Source organism: Pollachius pollachius (assembly GCF_949987615.1).
Source record: "Pollachius pollachius genome assembly, chromosome: 14".
Lineage (NCBI taxonomy): Eukaryota > Metazoa > Chordata > Actinopteri > Gadiformes > Gadidae > Pollachius > Pollachius pollachius.
The window spans coordinates 21,213,363-21,230,219 of record NC_136947.1 but is presented as its reverse complement, the minus strand read 5'-3'; the positions used below and the strand labels follow the sequence as shown (position 1 = coordinate 21,230,219).

The window sequence follows — 16,857 nt, the reverse complement described above, 5'->3', positions numbered from 1 at the left end:
AAAGACTGGGACCAGAAGATAATTACTTTCTCTCCATTGAAACCCATTCATATTTTTCGATCTCAAAGGTCCCATGGGCTCTACCGGAAGGGGCGTGACTTTGTCACTCTATATGAATTAACCTTTGTGTACGTTCAACATTACTCATGATGAACAACTTTCTAAACGCACCCCACACCCACCATGACCTGATTCCGAGGCGCTACAAGCTGCAAACTTGTCACACATGTAGGTGACACTGGGACCATTTGGACGAACAATCAAAGCAAAAATAACTAATATGGGGGAAACTGTCGTGGATAATCACAACTAGGCCTGTTTCGGGAGTTGAGTATCATTAGAATAGTAAAACAATCTATACTATTCAAATGCAGAGATTTCTATTTGAAATATATTTTATTCGATTTTTATCAATGTGTTGGCTAATGTAAGCAAATCTCGCCCTTCTCGACTTTGTTTCCCTGTTCAATAACTTAAACAGGCTATCACCCTTTTCATAGAAAGTCTGATCCAAAACTAAACTGTTGCGAATCAACTGCACTTCATGTTCTCAAAGGCAATTTGTTCACGTAAATTGTGTAATTAAACAATTGCTTGTACTGCCGACTGCTATCGAGATGAATGATCAATACATATAACAGATGGTGATAATTATAGGCTTATGATTGTAGTTTACCACTATGGATGATCAATACATATAACAGATAGGGATAATTATAGCTCTCTGATTGTACTTTACCTCTATGGATGATCAATACATATAACAGATAGTGATAATTATAGCTCTAGGATTTTATTTTACTACTATGGTTAGTATACCAAATAATAACAATATTGTGGCAAACGGCACAAAATAAAATGCAATCTGCAATGATATATATGATAGGGCCATGGTAACCATACTCGTCATACCATGTAAGACCTATGCTGTGTCTGAAATCGCACACTACTATACTTACACTTACTTTTTGGGTGCACTTTGCGCAAAAAAAAAGAGTGTGCCAAAACGCAGTGCACTGGAAGTACCTCGGTGGCGCACTCAAAACAATTTAAAACTTGAGTGTGAACCGATGGACACTTTCCACCCTCAATGGCCACCATCTTGTCTACGTTGCGGAGGGGGCGGGAATTTCAAATCTGTAAATGGAGGACATTGTAACAGTTGAAAAAAAACCAATCTAAATATTTACAGTTTGAGTTGATTAGTACTATACAGCTCTAAAATAAATACAGAAAATCGATAGAAATTGATTGTTGGTAAGTGAAATTGATAACTATTAAAATGATGGGCGAATTATGGAAATGATCAAGCAGAAAAAAAAATACCACCGAAGAAGAACCGTCAAACTACAAACTCATTTCTGGTTGGTGCGCGAAGGCTGTTTTGACAGTGCACTGTAGAAATGAGAGCATTGCTCCTATAAGTAAGTGTACTGCAGGGATAATGAAGTGCAGTCAATGTAAGTGCACTTACGTAAGTGCACGATTTCAGACACAGCACTATATATATTGATATTGCTGTCTTCCTGTATTTAAATTGTGTCCCTGGCTGCATAACAATTTCCCTTTTTAGGGACAATGAGTAACTTGAACTTGATCTGAAAGAAGCCTTGTTTATAGTGCATCTTTTTTAACATTCAATATTTCAGCCTACTATGAACCATAGCAACCCAAACCCTTTCATTGACTTCATGTCTTGCATGCTACCATCTACCATCTAGAAGGGAGATGTTTGCATAATAAGTTCCTGACCATTTAACAATAATTGTCACAGAAGGTTTCATTCCAACTGTTAGTTTCTAACAACTAACTTTATGGTTAGTTATTTTAGCATTCGTTTGTATACTCCAAATTGAATGATTAATATGGATTACAAGAACCAAAAAATAAAAAGTATTCAAATGATTTATAATGTTTGGATAGGTGAATGTAATCTGTTACATTTACAGGTACCAGCTATTCACACTCCACTCAAACATGCAGCCACAGGACCAACAGAAAGCCATGCAGAACTCTCCAGAAGGTGTCCGCAAATTGGTAAATATGCATATTTGTGCCAATCCTATGCTGGAAAGTGCATTTAATTGCATAATCCACCTAACCTGCCATTTAGCCGGGTGATATGTTCTTCAGCATGTGGGATGCATTTTTGTGCCTTGCTTTTGCATGAATAACTTTAAAGGTCCTATGGCATGCTAGTTTATGGATGCCTATATATAGGTGTTATTGGGCCCTGAATACATTATGTGAAGACGTTCAAGAAATTCAGCCGTGGTGCAGAATTACAGCCACTATGAGCGAGTCCCACATGAGCTCTCCACAAACCTGCCGTTTTTTAGAGGCAGGTCAAGGTAGAGGTTGGTGGTGTGGTCCTGAGCAGCTTGCTGCCACGGTACCAGGTGCTCTGTTTACAGTGGATGTATCGCAATGACGAGGCGCACACAGCTTTTGGCCGTGTTCTGTAAATATTGTAGAACACTCTGGGTGCTCCGGCGGGAGTCCTGAAGCTCTATATCTAAATAATATCATATTATACATAGATATCTATATCATATAATATATGTTATCACGGCCAAAAGCTGTGTGCGCCTCCAGATGATATAATGAATCTCAAACGACTGCGTCAGGTTCTCAGACGTCTCTGGTTCTTCCACTTCCACATCAATCTGAAGTTGACTGAACCACTTCATGGAGGACAAAGGGATTGTGCCTGCGATTGTCTCCCACCGGTGCCCTGCTGCCTCGCGGCGGCGAGCAGCAGGGCTCCGGTGGGAGACAATCGCGGGCAACAATCTCTTTCTCCTCCATTTCACGGTTCATGTTCTTCAGGGTGGCAAAGCCAAAGTTCCTTTCCCCCAATTCCTTCTCAACCATGGCGGAGATAACCCCCACTACGAGTCTCGTTGTGGAAATATCAGAGACTTATGCGCCATAAAAAGCGGTTATCCAAATAACAAAGAAGTGTACAACACTTGCGTTACAGTGTATTGTCTGTGTGTATTCACACACAGACACACACACACACACACGTGGGGCTCGCACAGTCGTAGCTCATTGTCTCATTGGCGGGCCAAATTCTCTGGGCGGGCAAGGCAGAGAAAGGTGAGGTAACTTGGCCCCTTATGACGATATTTGGGGCCAAATTCGAAATCAGAGTTTATTGAGCTTTCATTTTTCAAAGGCGGAGCAGAATACCTAGTAGTCGTTTCACACCTAACGCCATTTCTAGCAACTGGGGGACCATAGGCAGGCTAGTGGAACTCATATAAATGTTAGAAAACCTCATAAAGTCACAATTTTGTGACATGGGACCTTTAAAATGTATATTTTATCATTTCAAGTCGTTCTTCTCAATAGTGTTGCACGGTATACCGGCACTACAACTGTATCACAATACCCTGGTACAAAACCAAATTGTATTAGTACCAGTACCGGAATGAGTCCAGAAAACGTAACGTGTCTTAAGCCTTATTTGGTGTGTGTAGCGCATGTCATCAGTAATTATTTTCTCTCATATGCGTGCTAGAGAACCAGAGGCAATTCTGCAATTAAGTAAGCAAGTTTGTCCTAATGAAGCACTGTGCTTATTTCAATCACCGAACATCCAGTCTTGAATATCTATGAAAAACACAGAAAAACATGACTGCGTTTGTTGCGCTGGCAAGTACAGGAAATGGCCCTGAATGGTACAGAAGCATGCTGGATTGCACCTGTTATCAACAGGTGCAATCCAGCATGCTCAGCATGCTCAAGTGGTCATGTGAGCTGTGAATTAGCATGATCGATGACACAAAATACAATATAAGAAGGCATTACGCCCTATTTATTCGGAAGCTCCATTTCTGAAAGAAATAGTTGAGTGCGAAGCTGGCCTTAGAGCAACAGACTTTGGTAAAGTAGGTTACAAAGTCATCGGCTGTGAGGGAGGAAGGAACGTGATGGGTGGGGGAGGGGAGAAGAGAACACGGAAAACAGTTTCCTTGGGTAGGAGTTGATTTCGGTCTGGTAGATGGCAGATTTTTCTGTTGACACAGTGGAGGTGAAGTCTGAGAGGAGTTGAAGGTAGTAAGAGAGATCATCAGGACAGTCTGATCTTTCCCATTTCCTCTCAGCTGCCCGCGACTCTGCTCTATAAGCAGAGATTTAGACAGCCATGGGGGGGGGGGCAAGGATCGTGCTGGTCTAGAGTAGAAGGGACCGAGGGAGTCCGAGGAGGAGAGGGAGGATATCATTCTGTTGGAGGCTTCCGCGGTGGACATTTGAGAGAATCGTTAGTGATGAGAGATGGAAGTGAAGACAGGACAGTTGATGCAAAAGTAGAGGAAGAGGATTAAACCTCGCCCTAACATAAGGGGACTATCGGTGGTGGAAAGGCGAGCCGTAACTGATCTGCGCCTAGCCGCACCTACACTACCGGACCTAATCGCACTGGGCCTTACCGCACCCGCTGGTGGAAACGCGCCATAATTTCCTGTCCTCGGATAACATGCTACGTGATAAATGGTTCCCCAAACTCATCTATTCCTTTTCCAAAAGGGATAACGTAAAGGAAATGACTATAAACATATACGTACTGTAGGATTACTGACTTAAGCTGTTGTACAAAGGTCTGGGCTGGTTAGCAGTCAAGAAGAAATGAGAGAGAGCGGATGAAATATGCATTAAGTCAATTGACTGGAATTATTGGGTGCAACCAATCATCCAGGTGGCATCTGGATCCCTATTCTGAATGCTCTGGATATTTACAGAGAGAGCCACAGAAAACGAAAATATGGGAAGAATAACAAAAACAAAGAAAGTGAATGATAAGAGGCCCTGCATGTAACACAGAGGCAGCCCGATGTTGTATGTATTGTGTTAGTGGGTGGGGACTATTTCAAACAGGGTTAATGATTTCCCTTTCGATGTTTGTAAAACATGACTCAAATGATAATAATGCATTTGTGTACTGACACTATACAAGTCAATGAAAGATTTAAAATAATTAACTTGTTGAACTCCGGTTTACAGATTCTTTCTACGAGTATAGCTGAGACAAGCATCACCATTAAAGACGTGGTCTTTGTCATCGACTCAGGAAAAGTCAAAGAGGTCATATAGTAGATTTTCAAGGAGATGGTTTAAAAAAAGATATGGTTTATACAATTTGATTTTTTTTGTTTATAGAAATTGTTTGGGTCCATGGCACAAGTGATTTGGATATCGAAGGCCAGTGCTCTACAAAGAATGGGAAGGTGAAGTAATCAACCTTGGTTATTATTTATGTCTTGCATGCAAGATCTTATTTTTTGAGCTGTGAATCTGACATATTCATTTGATTAATCTAGCTAATCCATTTCTTATTTGTTGACAGGGCTGGGCGATGCAAGTCAGGTGTGTACTTTTGCCTCTACAGCCAGGCCCAGTTTGAAAATATGACAGAGTTCCCGGTTCCGCAACTTCAAAGGATGCCTATGCAGGTAGATGATGTGTACATACCATTGTCCTTTTGGCACATTTGAGTGCTAGCCTATTAGCCTGCTAATAGGCCAGAGGTTTTTCAGGCATTAGGTGTACAAGGTCTATGCATTACATATTAGCCACCTACTCATGATGGTATCGCCATAAGAATCTTGCACAATAAAACTCTGGGCAAGATTTGAGGACTTGAGTAATTTGATCCTATTTTGTCAACCGAACAATTTGTGTTTGTCAGGAACTATGTCTCTACACTAAACTACTGGTTCCTGTTAACTGCTCTGTGGCCGAGTTCCTGTCCAAAGCACCAGAGCCGCCACACATTCACATCATCAATTATGCTGTTCAGATGCTAAAGGTACGTAGAGGTAGCGAACATGTGTCCGAACAGCCCTGTTTATCAAGCCAATGTGATCACCACTCTAATCTGTGCGTAGCGGTCTCGTCAGTATGCCAAAGGTTAAAGGTAAGTTAAGGTAAAATATTACATTTCTGTAGGGAGGGGTTTCTCAATCAAAACAGAAAAACTAAACAAAATACATTGTTAAATGACATTGTGAAATAGAGTGGAAACATGGGAGATGTCCTTGACCTTTACTGGTGAAAACCTGGTTGCCATTGGCCTGCTTGCAATGTTGGTGCCATATGGGGCATTAGTATGTGAGATTGAAGTTGTTTTAAGGTGTGAAAATCTGATCCAGGCAGAATCCTGTTCATGGATGAGTTAATGTATTAAAGTTTTATTGAGCTTACATTTAGTCATGTTTATTCACCTTAGGCCTTTTCATTCTAATGAAAAAGCCACAAGTATCACAACTTGCATTAGAGTTGACATACCACACAGCTGTAGATTGTTATGTGGGGTGGCCCAGCCCTACCATCCATGTCGAAACAATCATAGAAGAAATAACCGATTCGTAACGTTTAAATCGGTACATCAACAGATTCTTGGTCATTTTAAATCAATTCAGGGTCCCATGTACCGATGTAGTCGCATCTGTGTTAATCCAACCGGCTACCGATTCGTATCAGTGAATCGTTACACCCAAGAAAACACTATTTAAAGCTCTATTGTTCTAAATAGAGTCCTAACTGTGGAACTATGGAACAACTATACCGTTGGTTATATAGAGAGCTGCCTCCATGTAACAGAGCTAGGTAAAAGGCATGAGATGTAAGAACAGAGGCTCAGAGTTTGGCAAGTTATGTTATATAACTCCATTGTTTAATCACTTATTCAACCTATTCAGGTGGGCCTTAAGCAGATCATTTGAACACTATAATGGTAGGTATTAAGTTAGCCGAGACCTACAGCCAATAGCTACCTTGTTTGTTATGTTATGTTATGTTAACAGAACAAATCCAAAACTAAAGCAGACTTACAGGTTGTCATGCTAAATCTACAGCTCGCGTGTCTTCAACGACCTGTCGTGCTGGCCGTTCTTTATGTTCATTCGCAGTTAGATAATTAAGAGTTTCTTTATGTTCAAATGCAGTTACTACGCACAGAGACCTCTTTAGAATAATTTGCATACTCTGAATGATTTATTTATATTTTTATTCAAGGCTCTCGCATGCAAGAATGAGTAGACTACATCTGAGTGTAGGCTACAAACGCCATTAACTATTTCCAAGTGCAAATTCGCCAAGTGCAGTGCAAGGCCATGATTCAGTGTAGAACTAGTTAAGCAGAACTACTAGTAGAACATTTAAGAAAATTAAACGGAAAAAAACGACTACCCAAGTCCTGCCCCTGGAACCTGAACGCCGTCTAATATGTGTAGGGTTCGAGAGGGCCCATTCGGGAGTGAAATCAAGACGGTATATTCATTCGGACAGTGTAAACACTCGGACCATGCCAGGAAACAGTTTCAAATTAGAAAAAAACGCTTTCTGTATCTCCTTCAGTTTTCTCGACAACCATTCAATCAGCCACGAGTGTTCTAAAAAACGTGACCAAGCCTTGTTACCCCTCGCTACCACGGCTGGGGCAGTGGTAGCAAACTGTCTCCTTCCTTCTCTCTCCATCCCCCCAAAGCTTGCCAATTATGTGACCGCAGAGTCTGAGAAATGGACCTAGATCTCTAGCCTTCCAATGAGCATTTTTAAGAAACAATGTGTTTTAGAGTTTTTTTAAAAAGTGCATATTGTACCTTCAATTGTCATCAAATTAAACACTAGTTTTAATTGGAGAAACAATATGGACAATATTGTCCTACAATAATCAGAAAAATGAAGTAGACAATTACAGCAGAGCAACAACACCCATTATATTTTATAATAAGCGTATTGATTGAATGTGTACACAATCTCCCTTTAAATTCAAGGCTTAGGTAAAGTACTTCTTGTAAAAGTGTCTCTCTGTGCTCCCCTGCAGAATATAGAGGCCATGAACGCATGTGAGGACCTGACCGACCTCGGTCACCATCTGGCTGATCTCTCCATAGAGCCATACCTTGGCAAGATGGTGCTGTGTGCCATAGTGCTCAAGTGCTTGGATCCTGTCTTGACCATCGCCTGCACATTGGCCAACAATGAACCATTCACACTTCCTACTCAGGCCTCTCAGAAAAAGGCTGCTTTTCTCAGCAGAAAGTGGTTCTCTGCCAATACCTTCAGTGACCACATGGCGCTTTTGAGAACTTTTCAGGTCAAATAAATATTGCATATTAAGGGGAATTGAATGTTCATTATCAATCTAAATCCATGTAAATTTGAGGGGGCTAGCATTGAAAATAAGTTGTATTTAACCTTTTGGTTTGATTGCTCATAAACGTTGCTCATTATGTCTTCTGTACTTAGGCATGGCAGAAGGCCCGTAGTGATGGCTGGGAGCGATCATTCTGTGAGAAGAATTTTCTGTCACAGGCAACCATGGAGATCATCATTATGATGCGAACACAACTGCTTGGACAACTCCGTGCAATTGGTAAGTGCTATTTTTGTCTTTTTATCTATAAACCTAATCAAGATCATAAAGGGATAAAGATATTAAAGCTAGATAAAGATATTGAGTATCAGCCTTTTTGTCAGCACTACAAAAAGGCGGCAGTAGCTCAGGAGGTAGAGCGGGTTGGCTGGTAACCGCAAGGTTGCTAGTTCAATCCCTGGCTCCTCCTAGCTGAGTGTTGAGGTGTCCCTGAGCAAGGCACCTAACCCTAACTGCTCCCGACGAGCTGACTGTCGCCTTTGCATGGCTGACTCCGCCGTCGGTGTGTGAATGTGTGTATGAATGGGTGATTGTGAGGCAATATTGTAAAGCGCTTTTGGTGGCCACTGGTTACAGAAAAAGCGCTATATAAATGCAGTCCATTTACCATTTACTACAGGTGTGTCTTGCTGCAAACAGCTGATTTACAGCAATTATGTTTATTGATCATTCAGTTGTAAAATATAGATTGCACGAAGTTGAGCGAGAAGTAAACTGAATTCCTACAACAAAGAAAAGATTAGCTTGGTTGCCTCTGAAAAGAAAATACAGTAGCACAATCAGTAAATCTTAGCATGAGTAGGAGGATGCAGATTTCGATTGCCCATTTTCACAATTAACGTCTCCCAAGTGTTGCATAACCTCCCAAATTCAGATCACCCATAATTCATATGCAGAGCATCACGTTAGCATTTACAGGGTTTCCATGGGGTTGTTAAAGGTATTAAAAGGTAGTTAATGAAATTAGCCCAAATTAAGGCCATTAAAAAGTATTAAAAAGTAATAAACGTCATCTGACGAGGTATTAAATTTACAACAAGGCCTATGAGTTTTTCAATTTGTGTAATTTACGTGCAGGCCTATCTCCTAAAATTACTAAAACTCGCGTGGATTTATTTTTATGTTGCGAGTAGGACCTGAGTGATATCAATGATACCACGTGGTGCGTGCGCTGAAACAAACTGGATATACCCGGCTGGCTTGCTGCCAAACCACTTCGCGAATTCGCTTCTGTTAGTTCAAAGTCATTTGAAAGACAATAATGGGGAAATGCACATTTTCGGACCTCTGGCTGAAGGAATCAATATTTAAAGACTTGTACGGTATAAACATATAGGGGGATTATTTGTTCATCAACACGGCGGATACGCAAGCGGAATGATCGCAAAAAGAACATTTGTTTGACCAGTTGCCATGGTTATCTCTGTGTGGTTAATTTATAGTTGCGGTGTTATTTAGCGATGTTGTCAGCTTACTGTTACATTAAACTGTAATCAGAAAGCGTGGTTATATGCTATAGACCCTATAGTATATGTGGGATAAAGGCTGGGACAAATTTGAAATTATAAATATGTACACTTTATGTTGGAAGTATAGACCGTCGCGATTCCCATTGAAACTAATGGCGCGGTGAATATTCTTCAAAACAAGAGCTGGTAAATGGTGAAAAATGAATTAAACTGTAATCAGGCAACGCAGTTATATGCTATAGATCATAGAGTATCTGTGGAATAAAGGCTGTGACGAGTTTCGAATAATAAATATGTACACTTTATGTTGACAGTATAGACCGTCGCGATTCCCATTGAAACGAATGGCGGGGTGATTATTCTTCAAAACGAGAGCTGGTAAATTGAGAAAAATGAATTAAACTGTAATCAGACACCGCGGTTATATGCTATAGACCCTAGAGTATCTGGTATAAAGGCTGGGACGAATTTCGAATTCTAAGTATGTACAATCCATAACGTTAGCTCCCTGGCTCATAGCTCAGCGGACTAGAATACCTCCTGTTGCCAAGTCATAGCTAAGGTCCGTCCTATTTATGTGAAAAACTTTATATTTGGATTGTAAAACGCTTGAAAATATAAATCAATGATCTTCATTTCTTTTCTTTGGCCAGTAACCATGGTATAAGCGGAATAATGCCCTTTGAGGTGTCAAAAACATGTTTGATCGATCGTAATTAAAGGGGACTACTTTTGAGGGAGATAAACTCAAACAGAGTATACATTTAATAAGCATGCAATAAGACTAAGAAAAATCATAATTATTAAAGTATTTGAATTGTTTTATGTCGGCAAGAAAGAAGTAGAATAATGGGATAATCAGTCTTATTAAAAAGGTTTGTGCAACCAACCGCACAACAAGACATGATTGCGGCTCTTATCGCTCTCGTCTCTTTCTGCATATGACCTGCGCGTGGAGCGGGGAGTGACATATACTGATAATCCCTCTATAGAAAGTACACTGGTGTGAATTTGCGCTGCGGTATTGATTTTGACGTTACCATGGGACCGGTAGACAGCCACGTTGACATGGACACTTCTGATCCGATTAGAAGTGGAAGAACAGCTCAATCTGAATAAAAAAACACACCTGCAAACTTGTCGCTTTTCGGCGACAATCGCCGTTTTCTTGGTCAATTGGGTAATTCACGTAGAGATGGAGTTTTTTTTAAGGGGGGGGGGGGGGGGGGGGGGGGGTGCGGGGAAGGCTGTCCTTAATATGAAACATTATTGGATAATTGTTATAATTGACATTTCTCTGGGCCAATCGGAATCTCAGCACTTGCTTCAGAATCTTGAAGCACACAGCGCCAACTGAGACGCCTTTGGCGCCTTTGGATGAGACGCCTGGCTAGCGCGCGAGTCTGATGGAAACTCTTAACGTCAATTTGAAGTAGGGGCTTAGGCCTACGGTATTAACGGTATAGAAAGTACACCAGTGTGAATTGTGCTACGGTATGGATTTTGACGTTACCGTGAGACCGGTGTGACCGGTTTGCGCAAGCACGCAGGCACGCAGCAAGCGCTCCTGCGTGCCTGCGCAGTAGTCCCTTCACAAGCTGTCATTCCACACCGTACGAGACGGACGCTGGTAGCGTGAAGCTGTCTCTGCAATCAGACATTGCTTCCGCAGGTATTTTGAAAGCCAGTCCTTACAACAAAATGCCAGCGGTGGAATGTGATAACAAATGCGTCACTGTTTACCTGTCTAAGGACATGGTTCCCTTTCAAAATGTCGATAGAAAGGGCTTTAAAGAGATGGTCAAAACACTTGTTCCCAGATAAGTGTTACCTGCCCGCACACACTTCAGCGAAATTGAGATGCCAAAACTCTACGGCAAGGTCCGCAAACAAGTGGAGAAACAAATCCATACTATTAAACATTAGTGTTTTTCAGAGATTGAAGTAACTTGAGAAAATATTTTAATTTTTTTTATGCAGTTTTGCTGCCTTTCCAGTATATACAGTGGGGCAAAAAAGTATTTAGTCAGCCACCAATTGTGCAAGTTCTCCCACTTAAAAAGACGAGAGAGGCCTGTAATTTTCATCATAGGTAAACCTCAGCTATGAGAGACAAAATGAAAAAAAAAAATCCAGAAAATCACATTGTCTGATTTTTTAAGAATTTATTTGCAAATTATGGTGGAAAATAAGTATTTGGTCACCTACAAACCAGCAAGATTTCTGGCTGTCACAGACCTGTAACTTCTTTAAGAGGCTCCTCTGTCCTCCACTCGTTTCCTGGATTAATGGCACCTGTTTGAACTCCTTATCAGTATAAAAGACACCTGTCCACAACCTCAAACAGTCACACTCCAAACTCCACTATGGCCAAGACCAAAGAGCTGTCAAAGGACACCAGAAACACAATTGTAGACCTGCACCAGGCTGGGAAGTCTGAATCTGCAATAGGTAAGCAGCTTGGTGTGAAGAAATCAACTGTGGGAGCAATTATTAGGAAATGGAATACATACAAGACCACTGATAATCTCCCTCGATCTGGGGCTCCACGCAAGATCTCACCCTGTGGGGTCAAAATGATCACAAGAACGGTGAACAAAAATCCCAAAACCACACGGGGGGACCTAGTGAATGACCTCCAGAGAGCTGGGACCAAAGTAACAAAGGCTACCATCACTAACACACTACGCCGCCAGGGACTCAAATCCTGCAGTGCCAGACGTGTCCCCCTGCTAAAGCCAGTGCATGTCCGGGCCCATTTGAAGTTTGCTAGAGAGCATTTGGATGATCCAGAACAGGATTGGGAGAATGTCATATGGTCAGATGAAACCAAAATAGAACTTTTTGGTAAAAACTCAACTCGTCGTGTTTGGAGGAGAAAGAATGCTGAGTTGCATCCAAACAACACCATACCTACAGTGAAGCATGGGGGTGGAAACATCATGCTTTGGGGCTGTTTTTCTGCCAAGGGACCAGGATGTCTGATCCGTGTGACGGAAAGAATGAATGGGGCCATGTATCGTGAGATTTTGAGTGAAAACCTCCTTCCATCAGCAAGGGCACTGAAGATGAAACGTGGCTGGGTCTTTCAGCATGACAATGACCCCAAACACACCGCCCGGGCAACGAAGGAGTGGCTTCGTAAGAAGCATTTCAGGGTCCTGGAGTGGCCTAGCCAGTTTCCAGATCTCAACCCCATAGACAATCTTTGGAGAGAGTTGAAAGTCTGTGTTGCCCAGCGAAGGCCCAAAAACATCACTGCTCTAGAGGAGATCTGCATGGAGGAATGGGCCAAAATACCAGCAGCAGTGTGTGAAAACCTTGTAAAGACTTACAGAAAACGTTTGACCTCTGTCATTGCCAACAAAGGGCATGTAACAAAGTATTGAGATGACCTTTTGTTATTGACCAAATACTTATTTTCCACCATAATTTGCAAATAAATTCTTTAAAAATCAGACTGTGATTTTCTAGATTTTTTTTTTTTCATTTTGTCTCTCATAGCTGAGGTATACCTATGATGAAAATTACAGGCCTCTCTCATCTTTTTAAGTGGGAGAACTTGTACAATTGGTGGCTGACTAAATACTTTTTTGCCCCACTGTATGTATATACACACTAAGAAATCAAGGTACAGGAATTGTCCTAAAAGGGTACAAATGCTTTGTCCCCCCAGTGGTACCTTGGTGGTACAACACTGTACCTTAAACATTGGTACATATTTGTACCTTCTTGTCTGTACCTCTAAAAGAACATTTCTGTACCCCTAGTGACAAGAATGTACCCATTGGAAAGGTACAGAATTGGTCCCTAATGAGGTACAGCTGGGGGACAGGCCATTATGTACCTTAAGGAGGCAAAGTATTCCCATAAATTCAAAGACAAAACCAATTACAATTATTCAGAATACACGTTTATTTAACAGTCAAGTTTACTTTCTCAATTCATTGTGCCTTTCAAGCAATTTTTTTTTAAAAAAAAACATTTAACCAGTTTTAAAATGCTGAACAAGCAGTGCAAATTACACTAGTTAAAACAGAAATAAATTAACTTCATAACTCAACTTCAGAGCTTTAACTCAAAACTGAAAGCATCAGGGCCAATGAGCTGCTCATAAATCAGTTTTGAATGAAAAACAATACTTTAAGGTGGGGTCAGTGATTCTGGAGAATGTTTGTTGACAAAATCACTGTTTGTGAAACCACTGGATATTTCCTCATGATCCACTACCTGTCTACATTGTGTGCTGAAAAAATATCAAGTGTTAATACACAGGCTTTCTAGGCTTTGTAAACTGTTATGTAAACATAGGAAATGTAAAGAAAAAGGGGGCCCATCGAAGCAAGCAACATTCCCGTTTACAGAGCCTAGGCTGTGTATCAACACCAGATTCTTTTTCAGCACACACAGTACAGACAGGTAGCAGATTGTGAGGAGATATTCATTGATTTTGACAAAAAGTGATTTTGTCAATAAACATTCTCCAGAATCGCTTACCCCACCTTCAAGTTGAAAACACATTTCGGGTGACCGGAGACTTATGTTTACAGGTGACATATTATACCACCAGGTGTGACTGTGATTAGCAGTTACAAGCCGTTGTGAAAATCTCCGTCTTCTGACATCACTAGTGGGTGTGTCCACCAAGATGTGTGCTGGATAGATCAGTCTACCAGCCTACCCAGTGGACTGAAGCAAACATTGCTCATCTATCCAGCTCACATCTAGGTGGACAAGCCCACTGGATGTGCCAACATTTCTAAATGAGGACAAAACCAAGATAATTGTATTTAGTGCTAAAACGGAAAGGCTTAAAGTTACCCAACACCCTCACTCTCTGTCCCTGAAAATCTCAGTCAAAGCAAAAAAACTAGGGGTCATTATGGATTCAGATTTACATTTCGAACAGTCAAATGTAAATCTGAATCAGTTACAAAATCTGCCTCATATCAGCTTAAAAACATAGCAAGACTTAGAGGGCTCATGTCCACCCAGGACTTACAAAAACTTGTACATGCCTTCATCCCTAGTAAGCTTGATTACTGCAATGGTCTCCTTACAGGTCTCCCAAAAAAAACTAAAGCAACTACAGCTTTTTCAGAACGTATTACACCAATTCTTAGATCGTTACATAAGATCTTCTGAGACTTAATTATTTATTAATTATCCCCTGAGTAAACCAGAAACATGGGAAAGCAGGATTTAGTTACTATAGCTGCTTTCACACATACACGTAAGTCCTGCTATTCTCCCGCTATTCTCCCGATGGGCCGCATATGTGAAAGACATATCCTGACATTGGTAACCTGAAGACATCCTGAAAAAATACTACGCCTGAGGTAGTATTTTCGCCGGAGGAAATGTCAATTAGCTTATATGTGAATGTGAAAGTCGGCATTTTACACCATTTGACGCTTCGGCCTGCAATTGCATGTCATTGAGTGGTCCCCTAAACGATAATCAACCTTTTGCCTTTTGTTCGCTGAATGTTTAAAAAATATTTTAATGTTGCCACTGCTAAGTCATTCGTTGTGAACGCTAAAAGATCAGTCTTATCATAACCTTAAAAGTACACATCATGCAATAAATTACAATGCATGAGTTCTATATACGCTGCACGCGTATATAGAAAATGTTTTTTATTGTTATTATTTACAAGTTAGCTGAACCTTTTGGGGTCCTGGCCTTCCACTCCCTGTTTTCTCAGTTAAACACAGAAATCAACTACATTGGTCCCAGTGTCTGTTAAATGTGAAATGAAGCAAAAAAAAGACACAGTCGTTCGTGAAGCCTTTCTTCTTTGTCGTTTCTTCTGTTTGTCTCTATCTCTTGCTCCAATCTTTCATCGATCGATGCTCCAGGTGGATGCAACGAAATATAAGATGCATCATTTAAGATGGTCGCGATGAGTTCTGCCCGTTCTGCCTCAGTGCTGTCTGCGGTCAAACCAAAACAAACTAGAGTGACAGCAGCCGCCCTTATCCCGCCTCCTGTGGACTTAAACTCTGCGTCATATCCCGCCCCTTGCAAGCCCACCCCCTTAAACCCCCTGTTGATTCTACTGATGTTGTAACGACATTGATGTCCACATTTAACATCAAGGGTGAATAAGTGTGAATCACCCTCACGGTCGAATGTCCTGATATACAAATGAGGCGAAAAGGCAAAAAAAAGGAAGGAAATTGGCTTATGCAACAAATAGCTGGGATAAACTCCCTGAGGATTTAAGACCTGCCCCAACTCTGATCACTTTTAAAACAAGACTGAAGACTTTTGTTTGCTTTAGCTTTCTGCAAAATCTTAAATATATTGCACTTTCTACAATGCATTTTTTTTACCTTAGCCTTTATTTTCTTTTATGTATCTATTTTATTTTATTGCGTAATTTTATTGTATGTTTGCTTTAACTTTCTGCTAAATCTTATTATCTTATTGCACCTTCTTTTAACTTTGCCTTTGTTTTCTTTTACTTACCAATTTTATTTTATCATTTCATTATATTTTATGACTATATTTTAATGAGAAGCACTTAGAGTCTGCCTCGTGTATGAAAAGTGATATATAAATAAAGTTGGCTTACCTTGCCTTCATAATTGTATTAAATAGTCTTACATTTACTTATTTACTTGTTGAAACCTTCAGAAACCCTGGATAGGATTTTTTGGGGGGAAATGAAAATGTCTTCTCATGGGGAACACAAACAAACTTCATGCATTTCTATAAGATTAGATAACGATACAAGGACCAATATTGATAAGGTATGACTTACTCATATAAATTGTTTTTCTTCAGGTTTTGTTCGAGCGCGGGGCCGCAGTGACATCCGTGATGTGAACATCAACTCTGAGAACTGGGCTATTGTGAAGGCGGCCCTGCTAACTGGCACCTACCCCAAACTGGCACACATTAACAAAGAAAGCGGTTCCATCTCTTGCAGTGGCCAGGCACAGCTTTCCTTCCATTCGACTTCAGTTTTGAGTCAGCCACACTACAAAAAGGTAAGAGCTGATGTTGCCAGCCGTTAAACCACCAACTACCAATAGCGAAAAACTATTTTGTCGCTATATCCACAATTTGGAAAATGTACACAACATTGTTAAAAGATCAGTGACGCTTCATAAGGAGTCAGTACTGAGAAGATTGCAATTAAGCCTTTAGCATGGCTTCTTTATTGTAAGTGTGAGTCAATCTGAACATTGTGGGCTGATAAATGCGCTCCAG

At 40.8% G+C, this 16,857-nt stretch overlaps 1 protein-coding gene across 1 annotated transcript in view; it reads left to right on the top strand.

Moving 5' to 3' along the window:
* The window catches only part of ythdc2 (YTH domain containing 2), a gene marked incomplete at both ends in the record, with an annotated part of 75,303 nt that overhangs the window by 42,880 nt on the left and 15,566 nt on the right, over window positions 1-16,857 (top strand). The window contains 8 exons of the mRNA XM_079751144.1: window positions 1,950-2,037; window positions 5,011-5,091; window positions 5,167-5,234; window positions 5,354-5,459; window positions 5,696-5,815; window positions 7,835-8,107; window positions 8,260-8,386; window positions 16,429-16,634. Coding sequence (XP_079607270.1) covers window positions 1,950-2,037; window positions 5,011-5,091; window positions 5,167-5,234; window positions 5,354-5,459; window positions 5,696-5,815; window positions 7,835-8,107; window positions 8,260-8,386; window positions 16,429-16,634 — 1,069 coding nt within the window. The remainder of the gene's footprint in view (window positions 1-1,949; window positions 2,038-5,010; window positions 5,092-5,166; window positions 5,235-5,353; window positions 5,460-5,695; window positions 5,816-7,834; window positions 8,108-8,259; window positions 8,387-16,428; window positions 16,635-16,857) is intronic.